General features: G+C 35.0%; 1 protein-coding gene across 2 annotated transcripts in view; it reads right to left on the bottom strand.

Annotated features, from left to right (window-relative positions):
• Positions 1–23,885, bottom strand: part of TTC8 (tetratricopeptide repeat domain 8) — a 51,927-nt gene that overhangs the window by 14,885 nt on the left and 13,157 nt on the right. Inside the window, exons 2-9 of one of the 2 annotated variants that reach the window (XM_061182793.1) lie at positions 23,230–23,350; positions 22,057–22,120; positions 21,783–21,942; positions 21,478–21,567; positions 15,784–15,828; positions 10,993–11,078; positions 3,090–3,177; positions 642–752 (exon numbers count right to left, since the gene is read on the bottom strand). In XM_061182793.1, coding sequence (XP_061038776.1) covers positions 642–752; positions 3,090–3,177; positions 10,993–11,078; positions 15,784–15,828; positions 21,478–21,567; positions 21,783–21,942; positions 22,057–22,120; positions 23,230–23,350 — 765 coding nt within the window. Of the gene's footprint in view, positions 1–641; positions 753–3,089; positions 3,178–10,992; positions 11,079–15,783; positions 15,829–21,477; positions 21,568–21,782; positions 21,943–22,056; positions 22,121–23,229; positions 23,351–23,885 lie in introns of those variants that run through there. The other variant, XM_061182792.1, reaches the window with a different exon arrangement.

Here is a 23,885-nt window from a genome sequence, read left to right as displayed (position 1 = left end):
TTTACCATACAAAGATTTCCAGTGTATTCCTTTTCTCCTTATGTGACAATGGATTGAGGGTTAATTACTAAAGTTTGTTCCTTAGCGTTGCAGCCTACACAATATATGCCTTAAGGGGTTTCTGCATGTATATCATACTTTTCTCTGGAGGGATTCTTTTCCTTTATGTTCTTTTTTTTTTATTTATCACTTTCATTTTGGTCTTGTTTCTTCTAAATGAACATGTTGTGCTGCCTATTGTTCATTGCTTGTTCTGTACAGAAACTTGTTTTAAATGATTTATCCTTGCTAATCTTATTTGGTTGTGGTTTTAATTTTTCTTGGGGCCTTTTGTTTATTCATTTGAAAGCCAGGCCTTTATTTGAACTGTTCTATGTTAAAAGGTATTTGAAATTAGAAACATTTAAATCCCTATCTCATACCATTCTCTATACTCTTCTATATGTTTGAAATACTTCATAATAAAAACTTAGTTTGACTAATGCATACACTAAAATCTCTTATTCTGTTGGTAAATCACAGGCCAACAATCATAATTTTATAAACTGTTATCCTTTGTAAGACCCCAAGAGGCTATGACCTTACTTAAGTAGCATATAACCTCAATTTTACATCAACTTTTTGAATGATATGAACCTTACCTCATAGATCCTGGCAATTCCACAAAGTAGGGCTACTTCTCCTGGAAACTTATCTAAGCCTTGTTTGAAAAGATTTAAAGCAGTCACAGGTTGATCCAATGAGATGTAAACCTAAAACCAAGATACATTTCAATAAAAGTACTGGTTCTTAAAATAATAGCATTTGTTATGACAAGTTTATAATTATTGCTTAGTAACAAATTATCTCCTAGATATTACAGTAAAAAAATTTCAGAAATCTGTTGGATTAATGTCCAATAATGATACTATACTTTTATCTCCACATGTTGTATATGAAGCATTCATTCATTTATTCATTCAGCAAACACTTACTGTGGACTTACTATTGTCACAGAGACTGGCCAGGACTAGAAAAGAAAGGATCAAGGGAAAATCTTTTTAGGATGGAACAGACATAAGTATATCTATAGGCTGGCACTAAGGACCAATTATGAGGCTGATTTTGAAGATGCTGGAGAAAGAGGGGATGACCCATGGAAGAAGGTCTGAGAAGGAGCCGCCGGGGAGAGCCTCTGTAGGTGGTGGTTTGGGAGAAGGACCCTCGGAAATAGAGGAGAAACAGATTTGTAGGGTACAGGGTCAGGGAGTTGAGAGGGTTGGCACTTCATAGTTTCTGCTTAATTAGCAACTGGAACATTAGCGTGGATAAACCATATACTTACTAGGAATTTCTAAAATAAGAGAATTATAGTTTTATGTATAGAAACATAAGATTATGACATTTTTTCCTTCATGATCTTGGATCCTCTGTTTCTTCCTAAACATTCAGACTGTGCTTTGAAGAGGCCCAAATGGATACACAGAAAACTGCTTGCAGTGTTTACTGCTAAAGTATGAGATTAGAGGGAAGGGTATGGATGAAAACTTTTCAATTATTACCTTACATGCTTCTGAACTGCTTTATAAAATATAGTAAGTATATAATTCCATATACTAAGTAATATAAAATATTTAATAATTTTTAAATTAACAATCTAAAATTTTAAGAAATAATATGGTTCCTAAAATCTGCTTGGTCTCTATTACTGAGCAATAATTCCTTCACATATTAAAGAAAATAAGTAAATTGTACCTCTATATAGTCATGTAGGCAACAATGGATTTAAACAAATCAATTTATGAAAAAATAGTCGAATTAGAATTATTAAATATGACTCTAGTCATATTTAACAATAGTTAAAAAGTACATTTTTTTAACCACGTGGCAAGTGATTATCAATTAAGATGATAGTCAAATACTGTGACCTGAGTTATAATTTCAAGCTGTCAGAAAAGTTTACTGTGATGTTTAGAAAACTCTTTAAGAATTTTAACATATAATGTATAGAAGATACTTAGAACCAGATAGTTTCAAATATTTCTGAAAAACCACTATAAACATACTAAGATTATCACAGTAAGTTTATATGGCAGAACTTCCATTATGTTTCTTTTTAGTATGCAAACGTTAATACCATATTTTTTTTGAATTTTATTTTATTTTTTTTTATACAGCAGGTTCTTATTAGTTATCCATTTTATACATATTAGTGCAATACCATATTTAGAAAGTAGTAGCACTTCCTTTTATATCTCATCTTCTTTTCAACCTCCTTTACCACATTTTTTTTTTTTTACCACACTTCTTAAATTTAAAAAATTCTTAAAGATATAGCAAGATGATGTCCTAACCACCACTTCAACAAATGTTTCTTTAAAGTAGCCTTGGTGAGGGTAAAGAAGTAACTTTATTCCAATACTGAAAATTCTAGGTGGCCCTTCACTTTTGTTGTGGTTTGTGGATGGCACTACAGGGCAGTGGGTCAGCTCTGGAATCAGAAATTCCTGGGTTTGAATGCTGGCAAATAGCTTGAAAATCTTAGTTACCCTCTTTAAGTCTCCCTTTCCTTAAGAGTACAAAGGAAATGTTAAAATCTGCCTTGTGGTGTTGCTATGAGGGTTAAATTGCATATGGAACAGACCTGATAGAAAACCTTACCACTAAGTAGGTGCTCAGTAAAGGGGAAATATTGTTTTTGTAATAATGGCAGAGCCAAAAAGTGAAGGACCTACATAAAAACAATCCCTGCTCTCTATAGTCTGCTTAGGTGGGAGACAAGTGTGCTGCAGAAAAGTGCCTCTCTGGGGCTTGTTACCCATGGGGGTAGTAGGCCTGTGGCATTTTCTCCTGTTCCAATGGGCAATATTTCAAAGGTGTTGTCTTATTTTTCACGGCAATCAATTTTTCCTGAGATGGGTATTCTCCATATGTTCTCACCTTTTCCCTTATTATTAAAAAAGAAAAAACAAACAAACAAACAAACTTAAGTCTGAACACATTAACTTGTCAAATATTCCTAAAGAAACTGGTAACTCTCCCCATGCACTCGTCAGAATTTAAACATTTACCCTGAGAAGACAAATTCCACTCAAATTAAGAATACTTACTTTTGCCAAGTAGAGAAATGTATCTACCATTTCCTGCTGCTTCAGGGCTGATTTAAATTGTTTTTCTGCTTCACGATACATTCCTAACCTAAGAACAGCCATTTAAAAAATTAGACATTCAATTTAAAATAAATACTACAGCATTTATTCATACCTTGAGGATATGAATTAGAGACAAATTACATCTGTAAGAGTAAGCATGTAGCAAAGAAGGTGATGTCATACACACATACATATTAACATGTATGTTTATATAGTTTAGGAAGAAGATGCCTGTTTTCCCATATTCACTGCCTAATGCTTAAATGGTATGTAAAGAGTCTGTCTGAAGCCTAGTCACAGCAGGACTAATAGCTGCCAGGGAGCAAGGTCACACCAGTTCACCACCCAAAGAGCTTATGATCAGCTGACATATGTCACATGACCTCAATAAATGCTTAGAGCCTCCATTTTATTGGAAGAACTGAAGATGACATTTCTTTGAAAACATCTGCTTTGAGATAAAAGCCCATTTTTTTAAAGTGAGGTATAACTGACATACAACGTTATATTAATTTCAGGTGTACAACGTAATAATTTGATATTTGCATATATTGCAAAATGATCATCACAGTAAGTCTAATTAACATCCGTCACCATACATAGTTACAGAATTTTTTCTTGTGATGGGAACTTTTAAGGTTTACTTTTTTAGCAACTTTCAAACATGCAATACAGGATTAACTATTGCTGCAATGCTGTATGTGACATTCCCATGACTTGTTTATTTTATAACTGGATGTTTGTACCTTTTGACTCCCTACACCCACTTGCCCACCCCCTACCCTCCAGCTCTGTCAACCACCAATCTGTTCTCTGTATCTATGAGCTTTGTTCTTTATTTTATTTTTTTAGATTCCTCACATAAGTGAGATCATACAGTATTTGTCTTTCTCTATGAGACTTATTTCACTTAGCATAATGCCCTCAAGGTCCATCCATGCCATCGCAAATGGCAAGACTTCATTCTTTTTCATGGCTGAATAATATTCCATTGCATATATACATATATATACACACACATATATATATATATATTATATATATATATTTCTTTATCCATTCATCTGTTGATGGGCACTTAGATTGTTTCCATATCTTGGTTATTGTAAATAATGCTGCAATGAACATGGTGATGTAGATATCTTTTCTTTGAGTCAGTGTTTTCACTTTCTTCAGATAAATACCCAGAACTAGAATTGCTGAAGCATATGGTAGTTCCATTTTTAATTTTTTGAGGAACCTCCATACTGTTTCCCATATGGCTGCACCAACTTACATTCCCACCAACAGTGCATGAGGGTTCCCTTTTCTTCACATACTACCAACACTTGCTATTTCTCATCTTTTCAATAATAGCCATTCTAACAAATGTAAGGTGATATCTCATTGCGGTTTTGGTTTGAGTTTCCCTGTTGATTAGTGATGTTGAGCACCCTTTCATGTACCTGTTGGCCATCTGTAATGTCTTCTTCAGAAAAATATCTATTCAGAGCCTCTGCCCATTTTTTAATCTGATTTTTTTTTTTTTTTTACTATTGACTTTCATGAGTTTTTTTATATATGTTAGATGTTAACCCCTTTTGGATATATGATTTGCAAATATTTTTTCCCATTTGGTAGGTTGCCTTTTCACTTTGTTCATGGTTTCCTTTGCTGTGCAGTAGCTTTTTAGTTTGAAAAAGTCTCACTTGTTTATTTTTGCTTTTGTTGCCTTTGCTTTTGGTGTCAAATCCAAAAACTCATCACCAAGACCACTGTTAAGGAGCTTACTGCATATGTTTTCTTCTAGGAGTTTTATGATTTCAGGTCTTATATTCAATCTTTAATCCATTTTGAGTTAGTTTTGTATATGGTGTCAGATGGTGGTCCATCATTCTTTTGCATGTGGCTGTCCTATTTCCCAACACAATTTATTGAAGAGACTGTCCTTTCCCCATTGTACCTTCTTGACTTTTTATAAATTTTTTTAAATTAATTAATTAATTAATTTGTTTTTGGCTGCATTGGGTCTTCGTTGCTGTGCACAGGCTTTCTCTAGTTGCAGTGAGGGGGGCTACTCTTCATTGCAGTGCCTGGGCTTCTCATTGCAGTGGCTTCTCTTGTTGCAGAGCACAGGCTCTAGGCACACGGGCTTCAGTAGTTGTGGCATTCAGGCTCAGTAGTTGCGGCTCATGGGCTCTAGAGCGCAGTCTCAGTAGTCGTGGCGCAAGGGCTGTTGCTCCTCGGCATGTGGGATCTTCCCGGACCAGGGCTCGAACCCGTGTCCCCTGCATTGGCAGGCGGATTCTTAACCACTGCATCACCAGGGAAGTCCCTCTTTTGTAAATTAATTGACCACATGTGCATGGGTTTGTTTCTGGGCTCTGTATTCTGTTCCATTGATCTATGTGTCTGTTTTTATGCCAACAGCATACTGTTTTGATCCCTATAGTTTTTTTTTTTAATTTAATTTTATTATTTATTTTTTATACAGCAGGTTCTTATTAGTTATCTACTTTATACAATCCCTATAGCTTTGTAATTTGGTTTGAAGTCAGGGAATGTGATGCCTCCAGCTTTGTTTTTCTTTCTCAAGGTTGTTTTAGTTCTTCAGGGTTTGTTGTGGTTCCATACAAATTTTAGGATTGTTTGTTCTATTTCTTTGAAAAATGTCATTGTAATTTTGATAGGGGTTGCACTTAATCTGTAGATTGCTTCAGGTAGTATGGACATTTCAACAATAATAATTCTTCTAATCCATGAATGTGAAATCTTTCAATTTACTTATGCCTTCATCAATTTTTTTCATCAATATCTTATAGTTTTTGGTGTACAGGTGTTTCAACTCCTTGGTTAAATTTATTCCAAGTTATTTTATTTTATTTTTTAATGCTATTGTAATTGCGATTGTTTTCTTAATTTCTCTGATAGTTTGTTATTAGTGTACAGAAAGCAACAAATTTCTGTATATTCATTTTGTATCCTACAAATTTACTGAATTCACTTATTAGTTCCAATAGTTTTTTCAGTGGAGTCTTTAGGATATTCTATATATAGTATCATGTCATCTGTAAACAGAGAGTTTTACTTCTTCCTTTCTGATTTGGATGCCTTTTATTTCCTTTTCTTGCCTAAACTTCTCTAGATAGGACTTCTAATACTATGTTGAACAAAAATGGTGAGAGTGGGCATCCTTATCTTATTCCTCATCTTAGAACAAAATCTTTCAGATTTCCACCAATGAGTATGACTTTAGCTGCAGGCTTGTCATGTACAGCCTTTACTATATTGAGGTACATTCACTCTACACCCGCTTTGTTAGGAGTTTTTATCATAAATGGATGTTGAATTTTGTCAAATGCTTTTTCTGCATCTACTGAGATGATCATGTGATCTTTATCCTTCATTTTGTTAATGTGGTGTATCACATTGGTTGATTTGCATATATTGAACCATCCCTGCATCCCTGGAATAAATCCCACTTAATCATGGTTATGATCCTTTTAGTGTACTGTTGAATTTGATGTGCTAATATTTTGTTGAGGATTTTTGCATCTATGTTCATCAGTGATATTGGCCTGTAATTTTCTTTTCCTGTGGTGTCCTTGTTTGGTTTAGGTATCAGGGTAATGCTGGCCCCATAAAATAAGTTCAAAAGTGTTCCCTCCTCTTCTATTTTGGGAAACAGTTTGAGAAAGAGTGGTATTAATTCTTCTTTGAATGGCAGAATTTACCTGTGAAGCTCTCTTGTCCTGAACTTCTGTTTGTAGGGAGTTTTTAAATTACTGATTCAATCTCCTTACTAGTACTTGGTCTGTTCAGATTTTCTATTTCTATGACTCAGTCCTGGAAGGTTTTATGTTTCTAGTAATGTATCCATTTCTTCTAGGCTGTCCACTTTGGTGGCCTATAATTGTTCATAGTAGTCTCTTATGATCCTCTGTATTTCTGTGGTATCAGTTGTAATATCTCCTCTTTCATTTCTGATTGTATTTATTTGAGTACTCTCTCTTTTTTTCTTGGTGAGTCTAGCTAAAGGTCTGTTAATTTTGCTTATCTTTTCAAAGAACTAGTTCCTGGTTTCATCGATCTTTTCTACTGTCTTTTTAATCTCTATTTCATTTATTTCTGCTCTGCTCTTTGTTATTTCCTTCTTTCTACTAACTCTGGGTTTCATTTGTCCTTCTTTTTCTAGTTCCTTGAGGAGTAAAGTTAGGTTGTTTATCTGAGAATTTTCTTGTTTCTTGAGTAGGCATTTATTGCTAGGAACTTCCCTCTTAGGACCGCTTTTGCTGCATCCCATAAGTTTTGGTGTGTTGTATTTCCATTTTCACTTATTTCAAGGTATTTTTTGACTTTGCATAAACCCATTTTTAAACTCTAAACAATTTTGAGGTAAATAGTAATTGCCACTTGAGTAAAATAGCTGTACCATTTTATTATTCTACAAACATTTTCTTTTCCTTTTTTTGTATCTAGTCTATGAACTTCAGACTTGTTCCTTGCCTAAATATAACTGTCCTGATGTCAACACCCACTTCTTCTGCCCAGGGAAATGAAATCAATCATTAAAGCACACTTCAGCCTGTCCTTAATAGATCTGTTGGGCTTTCTCATAACTATTCATCCCCAGACATCTAAGAGCTACTTAGGCACTTTATGATAATGTTTTTATTTTGTAAAATAAAGTCAAAACAACATACAATATGGTCCATTATGTTACTTTCATTCTTGAAAGAATAGCTTTGTTCTTTTTACCTAGCCTAAGCCTCAAGTGCTGGCATGTCTATACCCAGCTATTTGGGTATAGCCACACCAATGGACAATGTGGGACAATGAGGTTAAAAGTGACCCCAAAATCTGGCCTAAAGTTAGAGGATGTGTGATGTGGTAGAAGCCCCTACCGCTTCAAAGGTCCCACAACTTTTACAAGGAGTATTCATAAAATGTTATCAGAGAACTCAAGTTCTGAAGAACGGCTTTATATTTATATACAAAGCTTCAACTGAACATTCAAGTCTTAAACACGTGGCTGAAGTTCAGTCACTGAATTCCATGAACACCTAATTATCCATGAGAGTCTGTATATTTGTACCTTTGTACCTAAGTTGTACCTAAGTTGTCTCTTTCGAAAAACGATTTAAAAGGGATTACAATAAAAAGATACCTGTAAAATAAGAATATGAAAACAGAAATAGATTTTTTTAAAAAACAATGGAGAATAAACAAATTAAAAAGCAAACAAGCAATCAGAGCTATTGAACCACCTGCAAACCAAAGAAAGGAAAGAAGAATGAGTCATATGTGTTTTATTACTGTACCCTTAAGAGATCATTTCTTCTAGTCCTATCAAAAAGGAATTTATCACATGGGTTCCTGTGCAAAGGAAATGGAGTGGGCGCCATATGTAAAGAAAGTCTAGGAATAATGAAAACATCAGTCAAGTTCATAAACACAGGACAATATCAAAGAATCAGAGTCCAGAGATGATCTCCACCACCCGCCAACTTTTTCTCTCCAATTTAATTCAATAAACACTGTCAGGGATCAACTGCATGCACATTTAATGATGGTAAGGAGTTGCAAAAATGAAGATAACAACCATGTTCTGAAGGCACCAGTAAAGATTGAAACAAAACATATTTTAAAATAAATTTAATTGCATTATGGTCAATGAGAAAAAAAGTGTTTTGAGAGCACAGAGGAGGAGCAAACTAAGACAGTTTCAGCGAGGAAGTAACAGGCAAGATTTTGACAGCTAGATAGGATGGGGTGGGGGTGAGGGAATATCTCTGATGGAAGCAAACTATCAGCATAAGCACACAAGCAGGAAAGTACACAGCATGTTAGGGGAGTGCTGAGTTGTTGGGTTTAAGTGAAAAGGAAAACACAAGAAGGAATGAGAGAAGTAACAGAAAAGTGCAAAGCTGTAGACTGGGACAAAATCATGGGTGCCACACTTAAAATCTAGACTTCATTTCAGAGATAATGGAGATTAACCAAAGAATCCAACAAGAGCTGTTTTTTTTGCAACAGTTACTCTGACAGTGGGGTATACAGGAAGGATTGATGGGACAAGAAAATGGAGGCAGAAAACCCAGATAAGAACCTAATGTAGCAATTCAAACAAATGACACTAAAAGCCAGGATTAAAGTACTGGAGTGGGAATGGGTAGTAGTGGAGCAACTGTAAGAGCTACTGCAGAGGAAGAACCAGTAGAACTTAATGATCAGGAGCAAGGAGACAGAAGTCAATCTGGGGCTACATCCTCTGGCAATCCATCCTTGACCTCTTTCTCTGGGCTCCCACTGCACCCTGCACTTGCTTCTATCATAATGGGAACCACATTTATAATTGTTTCCTGTTCTCTCTCCTCCATTCAACTGTAAGCCATTTGAGCGAATGAATAAATGAATGAATGCTGAATACATAATAAGACAAGAAGCTATTAAGGAACAGAGGAGAACAATAATTAATATGACAAAATATACTCATTTAAATGCCACTTTATATGGATGGCAGAAGGAATCCAAGTTGTGCTTTTCTTTCATTATTAAAGATTTCTGAGAGTTTTGCTTAGAGGCTCAAGATTTCAAGCTTGTCTTCAGAAATTATATTCATAAGAGTTTAATGTTATAATGGTCCAAAATTACCTTTTAGCAGAAAATACTTCCTCAATCTAACAGTAGGAAAAAATACTTCAGAGTTCTATGTGAAATATCTAAATGGAAAATAGTCTTAATTTCAATAGTAGAAGAATAAGCATCCTTTTTATTCTATTTATATATTTCCTTTTCCTCACAGTGTTTAACTAATAACTAAAGTTAATAACCATCGAAGGATGCTCACAGTACCTAGTCTACCTTGTTTTTGAATAATAAAAGACATATTTATCTTTATAAAATATAATTGTTCATTTGTCTCTATTTTTCAAATGCTCCAAGTGCATTTCAATATCAAGCAATCATTTCAGATCCTATTTACCAGTTGCTATATAATATTCATAAATTATTACAACTTTTTTTAATCTCTCAATTACTTGGCTTAAAAATGTGTTTAAACATTAAGTGAATTAGTGTAAGACTATTTAGATCCTAGAGAAACACCATGGGATTGTGCAAATAGAAAAAGAACTGGCATCAGAAAGCTGAGCTCCAATTCTCGTTCTGCCACATACTAGCTACATGAATTTGGGAAAGTCACTTTATCTTTCTGAGGCTCAATTTCTCTCATCTGGACAAAGGGTTAATAATAGCAACTATATCCAAAGTGCCGTAAGATTTAAGTGAGATAATGTAATGTGTGGACAAGCTATCTCAACTATAAAGCACTTTACAGATGTGAGGCATCAGTAGAAATAACAACTTGATGGGGAAAGAATTTAAAAAAAAAAAAAAGTGTATGTATAACTGATTCACTTTGCTGCACACTTGAAACTAACACAACATTGTAAATCAACTATACTCCAATAAAAATTAAGAAGGAGGGAAGGAAGGAGGGAGGGAGGGAGGGAGGAAAGACTTGAGAGCCAAGAGGAGTGGAGTGAGAACCAACAGACTTGATTCTAGTCCCAGGTCTGTTACTGACTAGTTCCTGATGCAAATCACAACCTCTCTCTGGCCTCAGCTTCCTCATCTGAAAAGGAGTGTTGGATGTGATGGTCTCAAAGTTTCCCCTTCCCAGCTCTAAAATTTTACTATTCTAAAGGTGTCAGTTCTTAGTGCCATCATGTGATTGCTAAGTAAATGCTTCCTCACGTAAGCCAAAGACACAGTTCTCATTTCTCCATGAGGAAATCTATCCCCCAGAAAAGGCTACCAGATTTGAGACTCTAAAATATGTTGCTGCTTCTAAGCCTTTTCCAAATAATCAAAATTTTACCTGTAGTAACATTTTCCAATCTGCACTTTCCACCACCAGTCCTTGTACTGAGAATGTTCTGTGGAAAGGGCAGCCAAATCCAAAGCCTTTGAAAAACAATTCATTTTAGATTAGGATTTTCTTTTCTAACAATAAACAGAAACAATAAATAATGGAATAAACCATATAATTAGCATCAATCAAAACAGGTATTAGAAATCAGACAGAAACTCAAGTTGCTCATGTCTCCAGATGGCCCCACCAATCTTCCCTAAATAATCAGTTCCAGACCAGAGGACTGACAGCAGATGAGAAGTAAACAGTGAGCAAAGGGAAGCAGATGTACAGTCTATTTGAAAACAATTTTAATATACAAGGTACAAAACTGGTATTTAAAAATCCGTAAGTTTTTACCCTCTCCCAACCAAAATGCCTCCAAACCCAGTGGGAGTCAAGCCTTTACCACGTAAGGCAGGCCCAACTGCAGGCCCCACTTTAAAGACAGGTGTAGAGAAATAGAGAAAGATCAAGTATGCAGATAGAAGAAGGTTTGAAAACAGGGTCGTGAAGAAGAGTGAAAGGAGCTGGGGTACTTGGGTAACTGCTGTCTTTTAACAACCATCATTCCATTATTCTGACATTACCTTACATGCCCGTAATTCTAAAGGTCAGACTTTCCTTCGCTGCAGACTGAAAAAGATCTTCTTAACTGCTTTTGTATTTTACATGTGTTTATCCCTTTCTCTCTAACGTCTTCTAGTTTGTTCCTTCTAGTGATTATTTAAGATCAGACAAGAGACATCTCATTAGGAATTAGGATTCTATACCAAAAAAGTGGAAACCATTTGGACAAAGAGGAAAGCAAATCAATCTTTATACAAATTTAAAGCTCACAGAAATCTGAAGCTCATATAAAGATTTGGTGAATAAAAACTCAGGTTATTAGTTTAAAAAGAATTCTGATTTTTTAATAATACTTGTTATTCTTTCTCTTAAGGTTGAAAACCTTTTATTCTTTAGTCAGTGTTAACATCACGATGATATCCAACAGCTCAGTTAAAGTAACTCTTAGATTTTCAGTTCTATAATCTCAGAATGCATCCCATATTATTGCCCATTTCTTAATATTAACTCTTTTCTGAAATGAATGCCAGAAGAGCTCCTTGAATCTCCTACTGCAAAATAAATAACTTTCCTTGTGTTCCCCATCTTCCCTCGCTCCAGGGGAGACTTCTAAATATGCAAACTATTTATAAAGGAATGGTGTCACCATGCTGAGGTTCTAATGGACTTGAAAAATCAACACCTCTACTTGAAAGCTATGGAAATTAAAAACACGCTACACACTATGTTCATATGCTTATTTTTCTTTTTCTCCCCAAGCAAGAGGTAAAAATGGAAGTGAAAAATGAAGAAAAAAAGTATAATTTCAATTATCATTATCTCTGGAAATAGCAGAAAACCATATTTCAATCAGCTCAGTTCAGGAGTAAATTGTAAATATCTAAATATATTCATTTTAACTTAATCCTTTAAAAGACCTGTTCCAGAGAATAGATCAGATTCACTTTCATGTTTAATGTAACAGACCTTCTATTTTTCAGAAAAATATGTCATTCTAAATTTTTTTTACACATTCTAATTTTTCCAAGATTAGACTTAGTGCTGATTACAGGCTGCTGATTTTGCTTTCAGATATGGTTCCGATGTAGGACCCACATGTTTGTCTAAACCAATTAAGGAAATTAATATGAATTACTGATGTAGAATAAAAATGGTTTAAAAAATTACATATTAATGACCACTCTTCATTTGAAGACTGGGGCTGCACTAGACAAAACCGCTTGTGACTATTTCAAATGGACTCTCAATTCCCTGAGGACAGGCATCCACTTCTTAACACATCTGTTGTTCTGCAATGTCACTGTGCGGTTAAGAGGCCCTCAAGAATTATTTGTTGACTGAATTAATGCTATTCTTTACCTCTGACTTACGTTGAAAATAACTTAAGAACCAAACAAAACTGTCATAGTAATAAGATTTATAATTAAAAGCTATTAACATTTTAAAATTTTAAAGAGGTTACAGAGAGCTATATTTCTTTAAAGTCTTCCCCGGTTTTTTAAAATAAATTACTATATACTTATATTTAAGGATCTTTGAATAAGTCAATCAATCCGATATCTAGATATTAATAAAGACCTAGAAGGTCATAAATAAAAGGCGTAAGTTTATAAAAGTCCATAAGAACAGGGAACCTTGGCAGATCTCGACAACATGTTTGTGAATACATCCAACTGGGCCTCCCAGTGACCTTCCTAAGTAATAGTGCTCCAACCTCTAAAGTTTAAAAAACAGTCATCCTTTCACTATTGTCAGAGTTGCAACAACTTCAGCATGACGAAATTAAAGAGCATATGGAAATAAAGATTCCAGAATCACCAACCCACATGCCCCTTCAGTTTGTCAATATTGCCAATACTGCCCCAAGAAGGGAGAGGAAGGGAGGAAGTTATTAAGAACTCAAAGGCAGAAATACAGTTTTCCATAGAACAAATTCTATTTTTTTCAATGTAGCTGAAAAAACAACATTCCTCAACAAAATTATGTAAATGCCAAGATGCAAAACAACATCTTCAAGATGAATAAAGACATCACCATGACCTATAAACAGCATATGATCTGTCAACTTTCTGAACCCATTGCCTGCAACTCTTCCCCTTCAAAGACCTCACTCCAGCCACAGTGGCCTCCTCACTGTTCCTTAAACAATCCAAGGATGCTAATATTCAGGGCCTTTGCAGTTAAAGTTCTCTCTGATCTACGTCCTCTTCCTCCACCTAACCATATGGTTTGTCTCCCTTCATACAGGTCTCTGTTTAAATGTCTTTTCAGAGTGGACTTCACTGACCACCTCCCAGCCCATATAAAATGACATCTTCCCCCATGTCATCTATTCTCTTACCTGGTTTCCCTGCTTTATTTTTTACTGCTTAACCCATGACATTTTATATATTTTTAAGTTTGCTAACTGTCTCTATTCCTTGCCCAACCAGAACGTAATCTCCAAAAGAGCAGAGATTTTTGTCTGCTTGCTTCACTCTGTAATCTCAGGGCCTAGAACAGTGCCTGGCACATTGTAGTGGCTCAAAATATGTTGGATGAAAGAATAAATGTCCCTGCAATAAATGAATTAATCTTCAAAAAGTCAGGATATAGCTTTATGATACTCTAGTAACTACAAATATTTACTCATTTATAAAATGGGATGGTATTTGAATGTTTCTTTTTAATGACAGTGTAACTACGTGATTTTATATATCACCCTGAAACCCTCTGACCAGCTTTATATTAAGTGAAAATGGCATGTACTGACTTTTATTTACAGAAATGTGCATGGTTTCTCAGTTGCCCCGACCTTAGTTTTCTCTTTTCTCAATGTGACCACATTCACTATCACTTCATTATCGATAACTCCCATACTCTGTATCTGGCCCAGGCCCCCCTACATTTTAGTGCCACAGCTTCCAATACATGCAGTGACATCTCCACTTGGATAGCCTTTCACAATTTCAAACTAAAAATGCCTTCAAGTGAATTATTCAGCTTCTTTACAAACTGACTTCCTTCCCTAATAATCCCATTTCTGTTAGTAAAATAGTCATTCTTATAGCATCTTTAAGAGGCAAGTTTGAGCTGTGTCTTTCCTTTGTCTCCCATACCAAATCTAGCATCACATTCTGTCACTTCTTTCTCTAAAATGTCTCTTTGACACCCCCATTTTTGAGAATATGGTTTATTTATTTCTCTTTCCATACCCTGCTCATGTTTTTACCCTTCTTTTACATTTTTTCCCTCTCTTTCCAAATCCTACTGATTTTATGGATTTTTACTAATATTATCCCCTGATTTTTCCCCTTGATCTTCGGTAACAATTTCACATTCCGGCAATTATCTTTCTAACTGTTTCATTATGTCAATTTTATTTCCTCAGCTAGATTACATGGCTTGCAGCGGCAGGAACAAATATCATATTTTTATTAGTTTTCCTAGTACATAGCATAATGGTTGACATATAGAAAACACAATTGAGAAAAATGCTTTTGTCTTCCTGAATACTTAATATATAAGGTTTTTTTCCTTGAATAAGAAAATGACAGAAAATACTATCATTAGACACTGTAGAATTAACTACATTTGATTGGACAAGATTTGTGAAGTTACTTCTCATTTGCATATTAGCATGTTGAAAAATGACACAAATGGAGAAGTCCTGAGCATGTAACCTTAAAATTCTCTGTTGAAAGGCTACCAAGATGACTGATTATTGATTATTGTTGAAGCTGGGTGATGGTTGATACAGGCTCATTATACTCTCCACTTGCACATGTTTGAAATTTTCTATCATAAAATGTTAAAGGGGAGGAGATGGGGAACACTACAAAGAGACCAGAAATACATGTATTAGTAAACTTATAATCACTATATGGACCAAAGAAGAAAATGGATCAACAATGCTAACTATTAGTATAAAAAATAAACTTTAACACAAACATACTATGCAGCATTCTCAATTATCTATATCTTGCCCTTTAATGGAGATCTACTACTCTATGGATCAGGCACAAGTCTTCCGACCTCTATAGTTATACAAAGTTTCCTATTGGAACTGACAGTGGATTTGAAAGTATCATTAATTCTCCAATCTTCATAATTCCATCTGTTTATAAGGTAAGAAATAGAACATTTCAGAATCTAAATCCCCAAAGTCATAAAAATCACATTAAAAAATAGTGCAAATTCAAAACTTACAGTCTTAACATCATTTTCATGATGAAAGATATACTCAAACAAAGCCTGTGAAGAAACAATGCAAACAATACATTAGATTTTATTTTAACAAAGGTACTTTATTGTTATATCAAAACTCAAAGGCCATTTTGACAGCAGCTAGATCGAACCAAAATAACAAAGTACTCTAAAGTGCCTGGGATTTATAAGTAAAGGTCTACCCAACATTTGTTACAACCATTCATTTTAAAATAAGGCTACTTATAACTGATTCCTGTTTTCACAGAATACGAACTGGAAAGCTCAAATAATTCAACAATTTTTTTCATATTACACATACTATTTTATCAGAAAGAGACAAATGAAAAGACCAACTTTAGGACTGTCATAAAACTGCATGTATTATACAGTGATTATGATATTAATAATGACACTTTAGACATGGGAAAATCTGGAAGTTCTTTCTGAAACAAAGTACAGTTTAACTGTAAAGTAGGGCGTTTTTCCTTAATGTGCAGATGCCTCTATGTGCAGCCAGGGCTGAGAATCATTATTCTAATACTGCCCCCAACCTATCTGGATAAATAAGCATTTACCAGACTACCTCTTGGTGGTACTACATTTGTCCATAATACCATTATTTTATACTTGCAAAGAGGCTAGCACCCCTGAAAGATATCAAGGTTATTAACAGAGATGACTTGAAGGTAACCAAAAAAAGAAAAAAGAAATCAGGATAAGGCCCTCTTTAAAAAACTATTCCTAATCCTCCATTTGTTCTCTTATTAAAAAAAAAAAAAAAAGTTATGAGTGCAGTTGGTGTTACCACTGCCATGAAAAGGATGTTATAACACCCAAGACAGTGTCAAGGTGTCACCAGCCACCCCAAGCAATATACCAATATTAGAAATGAGTCCTGATAAGTCAAGGCAAGTTGGGGACCAAAGACAGAGAAACCTGGCATTATTTCTACAACACACTAAATAAGTGCAAAATCTAGTTCAGTCTAAATCTAGTAACATAGACCAGGTCTGTCCTGGAAGCATCCTAATTTGAGGGAAATGCCTCTACTGACTACACTCCCTGGTTAGAAAACAACAATGGTATTACGTAGCCATTCAGCCACCTCAAATAAATGGCCTAAAAAGATAAGGCATCAGATATTCCTCATAAAGGAAAGGCAAATAAGTAAAACTTTATGATTTTGCTAAATGAAGTTGACTGGGTTGCTATCAAATAAGAAATTAAGAAAAACATCATTGGCATTATTATAGTCTGATTCCTTGTTTGCCAACTGGCATTCCTTTTCCTGATTTAAATTTCAAGTCTGTATGGCTAGTGTCCTTTTTCATTTTCCCTAGAGTGTTTAATATTTACTAAACATGTTAAACGCCAGTAGAAATGATAATAGGAATGAGCTCAGCACTCATGCACAGAATTCATAGAGATTACAGCTAAAAACCTGAGCTAGGCTTACACCAGTTTCCAGAAGCTAACTGCTCCTGGCTCTGAATTATTCCATGCTCACCTCTAAACTTTTCTGTACTGGAAAGGTCACGAACATCCTCCTTTCTCTCCCTCTCCCTCTCCCTTCTCACTCTCTTATCACTTTTTCTCTCGTTCTCACTTTCTCTTTAATTTAGAGGAGCATTTAATAGTTAGAATTACTAATGTAGTTGGCTTGACACTGTCTGGCTCAAGTAATCCTTATTGAGATGGCTGATTAATTACTAATTAGAAAGAGAACATTTTTTTTATCTTCTTTTTGACAGTTCTAAAATCCTACAAGGATAGAAAATTATTTTTCTGAGAACAGTCCAAGCTGAAAAAGAAAAATACACACACATACAGTTGATCTCCTAAACTTCACTACCCAAAGATGGTGCTGCACATCTGCTTTCTTTGTTATAAATTGCTGTTCTTTATTAGGAGAAAAAGAATTTCCTATTATAATGGTATATATGCTTTATTTCTTTTTTTTTTTTTTTTTTTTTAAACATCTTTATTGAAGTATAATTGCTTTACAATGGTGTGCTAGCTTCTGCTTTACAACAAAGTGAATCAGTTACACATATACATATGTTGCCATATCTCTTCCCTCTTGCATCTCCCTCCCTCCCACCCTCCCTATCCCACCCCTCTAGGTGGTCACAAAGCACCGAGCTGATCTCCCTGTGCTATGCGGCTGCTTCCCACTAGTTATCTATTTTACATTTGGTAGTGTATATATGTCCATGACACTCTCTCACCCTGTCACATCTCACCCCTCCCCCTCCCCATATCCTCAAGTCCATTCTCTAGTAGGTCTGTGTCTTTATTCCCATCTTGCCACTAGGTTCTTCATGACCTCTTTTTTTTTTTTTTTTTCCCTTAGATTCCATATATATGTGTTAGCATACTGTATTTGTTTTTCTCTTTCTGACTTACTTCACTCTGTATGACAGACTCTAACTCCATCCACCTCATTACAAACACCTCCATTTCATTTCTTTTTATGGCTGAGTAATATTCCATTGTATATATGTGCCACATCTTCTTTATCCATTCATCCGATGATGGACACCTAGGTTGCTTCCATGTCCTGGCTATTGTAAACAGAGCTGCAATGAATATTTTGGTACATGACTCTTTCTGAATTATGGTTTTCTCAGGGTATATGCCCAGTAGTGGGATTGCTGGGTCATATGGTAGTTCTATTTTTAGTTTTTTAAGGAACCTCCATACTGTTCTCCATAGTGGCTGTATCAATTTACATTCCCACCAACAGTGCAAGAGTGTTCCCTTTTCTCCACACCCTCTCCAGCATTTATTGTTTCTAGATTTTTTGATGATGGCCATTCTGACCGGTGTGAGATGATACCTCATTGTAGTTTTGATTTGCATTTCTCTAATGATTAATGATGTTGAGCATTCTTTCATGTGTCTGTTGGCAATCTGTATCTCTTCTTTGGAGAAATGTCTATTTAGGTCTTCTGCCCATTTTTGGATTGGGTTGTTTGTTTTTTTGTTATTGAGCTGCATGAGCTGCTTGTAAATCTTGGAGATTAATCCTTTGTCCGTTGCTTCATTTGCAAATATTTTCTCCCATTCTGAGGGTTGTCTTTTGGTCTTGTTTATGGTTTCCTTTGCTGTGCAAAAGCTTTTAAGTTTCATTAGGTCCCATTTGTTTATTTGTGTTTTTATTTCCATTTCTCTAGGACCTGGGTCAAAAAGGATCTTGCTGTGACTTATGTCATACAGTGTTCTGCCTATGTTTTCCTCTAAGAGTTTGATAGTGTCTGGCCTTACACTTAGGTCTTTAATCCATTTTGAGTTTATTTTTGTGTATGGTGTTAGGGAGTGTTCTAATTTCATACTTTTACATGTACCTGTCCAATTTTCCCAGCACCACTTATTGAAGAGGCTGTCTTTTCTCCACTGTATATTCTTGCCTCCTTTATCAAAGATAAGGTGACCATATGTGCGTGGGCTTATCTCTGGGCTTTCTATCCTGTTCCATTGATCTATATTTCTGTTTTTGTGCCAGTACCAAACTGTCTTGATTACTGTAGCTTTGTAATATAGTCTGAAGTCAGGGAGCCTGATTCCTCCAGCTCCATTTTTCGTTCTCAAGATTGCTTTGGCTATTCGGGGTCTTTTGTGTTTCCATACAAATTGTGAAATTTTTTGTTCTAGTTCTGTGAAAAATGCCAGTGGTAGTTTGATAGGGATTGCATTGAATCTGTAGATTGCTTTGGGTAGCAGAGTCATTTTCACAATGTTTATTCTTCCAATCCAAGAACATGGTATATCTCTCCATCTGTTTGTATCATCTTTAATTTCTTTCATCAGTGTCCTATAATTTTCTGCATACAGGTCTTTTGTCTCCTTAGGTAGGTTTATTCCTAGGTATTTTATTCTTTTTGTTGCAATGGTAAACGGGAGTGTTTTCTTAATTTCACTTTCAGATTTTTCATCATTAGTATACAGGAATGCAAGAGATTTCTGTGCATTAATTTTGTATCCTGCTACTTTACCAAATTCATTGATTAGCTCTAGTAGTTTTCTGGTAGCATCTTTTGGATTCTCTATGTATAGTATCATGTCATCTGCAAACAGTGACAGCTTTACTTCTTCTTTTCCGATTTGGATTCCTTTTATTTCTTTTTCGTCTCTGATTGCTGTGGCTAACACTTCCAAAACTATGTTGAATAATAGTGGTGAGAGTGGGCAACCTTGTCTTGTTCCTGATCTTAGTGGAAATGGTTTCAGTTTTTCACCATTGAGGACAATGTTGGCTGTGGGTTTCTCATATACGGCCTTTATTATGTTGAGGAAAGTTCCCTCTATGCCTACTTTCTGCAGGACTTTTATCATAAATGGGTGTTGAATTTTGTCGAAAGCTTTCTCTGCATCTATTGAGATGATCATATGGTTTTTCTCCTTCAATTTGTTAATATGATGTATCACGTTGATTGATTTGCGTATATTGAAGAATCCTTGCATTCCTGGAATAAACCCCACTTGATCATGGTGTATGATCCTTTTAATGTGCTGTTGGATTCTGTTTGCTAGTATTTTGTTGAGGATTTTTGCATCTATGTTCATCAGTGATATTGGCCTGTAGTTTTCTTTCTTTGTGACATCTTTGCCTGGTTTTGGTATCAGGGTGATGGTGGCCTCGTAGAATGAGTTGGGGAGTGTTCCTCCCTCTGCAATATTTTGGAAGAGTTTGAGAAGGATAGGTGTTAGCTCTTCTCTAAATGTTTGATAGAATTCGCCTGTGAAGCCATCTGGTCCTGGGCTTTTGTGTGTTGGAAGATTTTTAATCACAGTTTCAATTTCAGTGCTTGTGATTGGTCTGTTCATATTTTCTATTTCTTCCTGGTTCAGTCTCGGCAGGTTGTGCATTTCTAAGAATCTGTCCATTTCTTCCAGGTTGTCCATTTTATTAGCATAGAGTTGCTTGTAGTAATCTCTTATGATCGTTTGTATTTCTGCAGTGTCAGTGGTTACTTCTCCTTTTTCATTTCTAATTCTATTAATTTGAGTCTTCTCCTTTTTTCTCTTGATGAGTCTGGCTAATGGTTTATCAATTTTGTTTATCTTCTCAAAGAACCAGCTTTTAGTTTCATTGATTTTTGCTATTGTTTCCTTCATTTCTTTTTCATTTATTTCTGATCTGATCTTTATGATTTCTTTCCTTCTGCTAGCTTTGGGGTTTTTTTGTTCTTCTTTCTCTAATTGCTTTAGGTGCAAGGTTAGGTTGTTTATTCGAGATGTTTCCTGTTTCTTGATGTAGGCTTGTATTGCTATAAACTTCCCTCTTAGAACTGCTTTTGCTGCATCCCATAGGTTTTGGATCGTCGTGTCTCCATTGTCATTTGTTTCTAGGTATTTTTTGATTTCCTCTTTGATTTCTTCAGTGATCACTTCGTTATTAAGTAGTGTATTGTGTAGCCTCCATGTGTTTGTATTTTTTACAGATCTTTTCCTGTAATTGATATCTAGTCTCATAGCGTTGTGGTCGGAAAAGATACTTGATACTATATGCTTTATTTCTGATTGACTTTCCTTAACTCAATACTAAGAGAAATTTTAGATATTAGAATAATTAAACATTTCCATTTCAGTCAAGACAAGGTCTTTTCTTCACAAATGTTTATCCATTTCCTGCAATGTTATAATAAGAGTTTGAACATTACTTCATAACATAAAATAATTTTAAGTACATACCTTTGCCAATTTAGGTTTCTGGGCATATTTTGTTAAATTCAGTCTAGATAAATTTATAAAAGGTCCATCAGGACTTGTAAGCATGGAAGCCTATGGGGAAAAATGATAGAACAGGAAATCTGAAACTTTCTCTTGAAACACAAATTGAGTTTAATGTGCATAAAATTATAAAGCCAACACAAGTAAAAAGAATCACCTTCAAAAATCTTCCATATAATTCTCTACTATAAAAATAGTGAAAAATGATTAACATAACATAAATTACTTTGGTCATACAAGGCTATGGTAAAGCTGACAGAATTTACCGTTCCCAGCCTGACAAATCTTCCAGATGAGCTGGTGATAGGGCGAGCTGTGTAGGCAGTTCTGGGTGTTCTGATGGCCTGTTCCATAGTGCCTGGCCTTCCACTTTGTGTGCTGGGTCTAAGGAAACCTGTAATGGGTCTTCCAGCTTGAGTGATCGGCCTGTGAAGATTGTAAATTGTTAAAATACAAAGAAGATCAATAAAGGGAGATTCTCATGCAGCCTGGTCAATATTTAGTGGCAAAGGGAATGAAATAGGAGTATACTGAACATACCTGACAGCTGGACTAGGCCCTCCTGTCTGATTAGTTCCAGGGAGTTTCAGAGATGTTCCAGGACCTATGAGATGAGATGGCAAATTCAATTTGTATATTATTTATTAATCTGTAAAAACTGTCCACTAACGCAATTTTCACAAATGTGCTAGCCTGGTGAAAAAGACATTAGTAACAGGAATGTATCTAGAAAAATGTGTTTGAGATTAATATTTATTGAGTACCTATCATGTTACTTTTGTTATTACATTTAATCTCCACACTAATTCTGTAAGGTAGGTAGTACTAACCATTTAGCAAAGGCTTAGAGATTTAAGTAAACAGGTCAACCTGTTAGTAGAGCCAGCATTCAAACTCAAGACAGGCAGGCTCCAAAGCTCCAACACATCAAAATGACAGTTCTATACTCATAGTTTATTTTTCATACAAACTTCTTCTCCCAATAAAAGATCATTTACCCCCAATATCTAGAATTTAGATATTTTAACTCCAAAAGAGCAAAATGATAGGGGAAAAAGACATCTTAACATGAAACATATGTACTTTTTTCTCAATTTCCACTGAAGCATTAAACAGCTATTACCTTCCAAACATATATAAATGACTGATAACTGTCACAACTAACAATTTACCAGCAAGATACCATATGTCACGGTAATCATCCAATACCATTCACAGCAGCACACCTGCAAGCTGGGACTAGGCCATTGTGAGAATCCTGATGGACATTCACTGCCTAGCAAATCACTCCATCACCTCACATCATGCATTAGAGCAAATCATCTTCAATTATTACAGTGAAGTGATGTTTTCAAATTATCATTTTTTTAGAACACTTCTGTTGTTTGGATGCTTCCTGTGTTTAGACTCTCAGATAAACAATCTTTGATATATTAGATAAGCAGTTCAGATAGAATGCCTTTTTATAAAATATTTTAAAATGCATAATATAGCTTCTACTGAAAGATAGTTATATATCAATCTCACACCTTAAGTTTAAGATAATATAATTAAATTGTACCTTTGTACTATAAGGCAGAATAGAGGTAATATTTTTTCATACATACACGTGTTTCATGTATATGTCTTATTTTTATTATAAAAAAGTACACATAGAGAATATTCCTCCTCTTAATGGCTTTTCATTTACTTAACTGAAAAACCAGTACTTACGTGGAACCTGAGCAATAGCATTTTCATCCAGTATCATTTCTGCAATTCCTTCCTGATCTACATCAATTTCATCTATGTACACCATTTCAGTTAGTGCTCGTGCTTTTAAAATCCAGGCTGCCTAAAAAGCATAGATAAGATAAAGCATATCTTAAATTGCATTAGAAGTAGTGCATAGCCTATAGAAGCCAGCCATCCTTTATTATTATCTAACTTTTTATCAAACATGTTTACCACACTTAATGCATGATACTAATTTAAAGGGCTATGTCCAGGAGCTAATACAAGAAGGCAAGGTCATTATTAATCAAGAAACAACCAATATATCAATTACCTAGTAAACAAAACTGTGGTAATTACCTAGTAGTCTTCTAACATGCCTTTTTATAAGTGAAAGAAGATCTTTATAGAAAATTTTACTAGAATAATAATTTGAAAACAGATGAATAAAGCTGCAACCATGTGTTCTTTCTGCCTTCCTCCTTCAGGGCCAAGTCCTTCATGAAGACTTCCCTGATAGTTTAACTCTGAACCTACTTCCCTCTTGTCTTTCTTATAAAGCACTTTCTTTTATACTTCTATTATTATGTACTTACCATATTCAACCAACACTATAATTATTTGGGCATATGTTTGCCCTCCCTTCCCCCAGAACA

Source organism: Eubalaena glacialis, chromosome 2 (genome assembly GCF_028564815.1).
Source record: "Eubalaena glacialis isolate mEubGla1 chromosome 2, mEubGla1.1.hap2.+ XY, whole genome shotgun sequence".
Taxonomy (NCBI): Eukaryota; Metazoa; Chordata; class Mammalia; order Artiodactyla; family Balaenidae; genus Eubalaena; species Eubalaena glacialis.
This window is presented reverse-complemented; position numbering and strand designations above follow the sequence as displayed.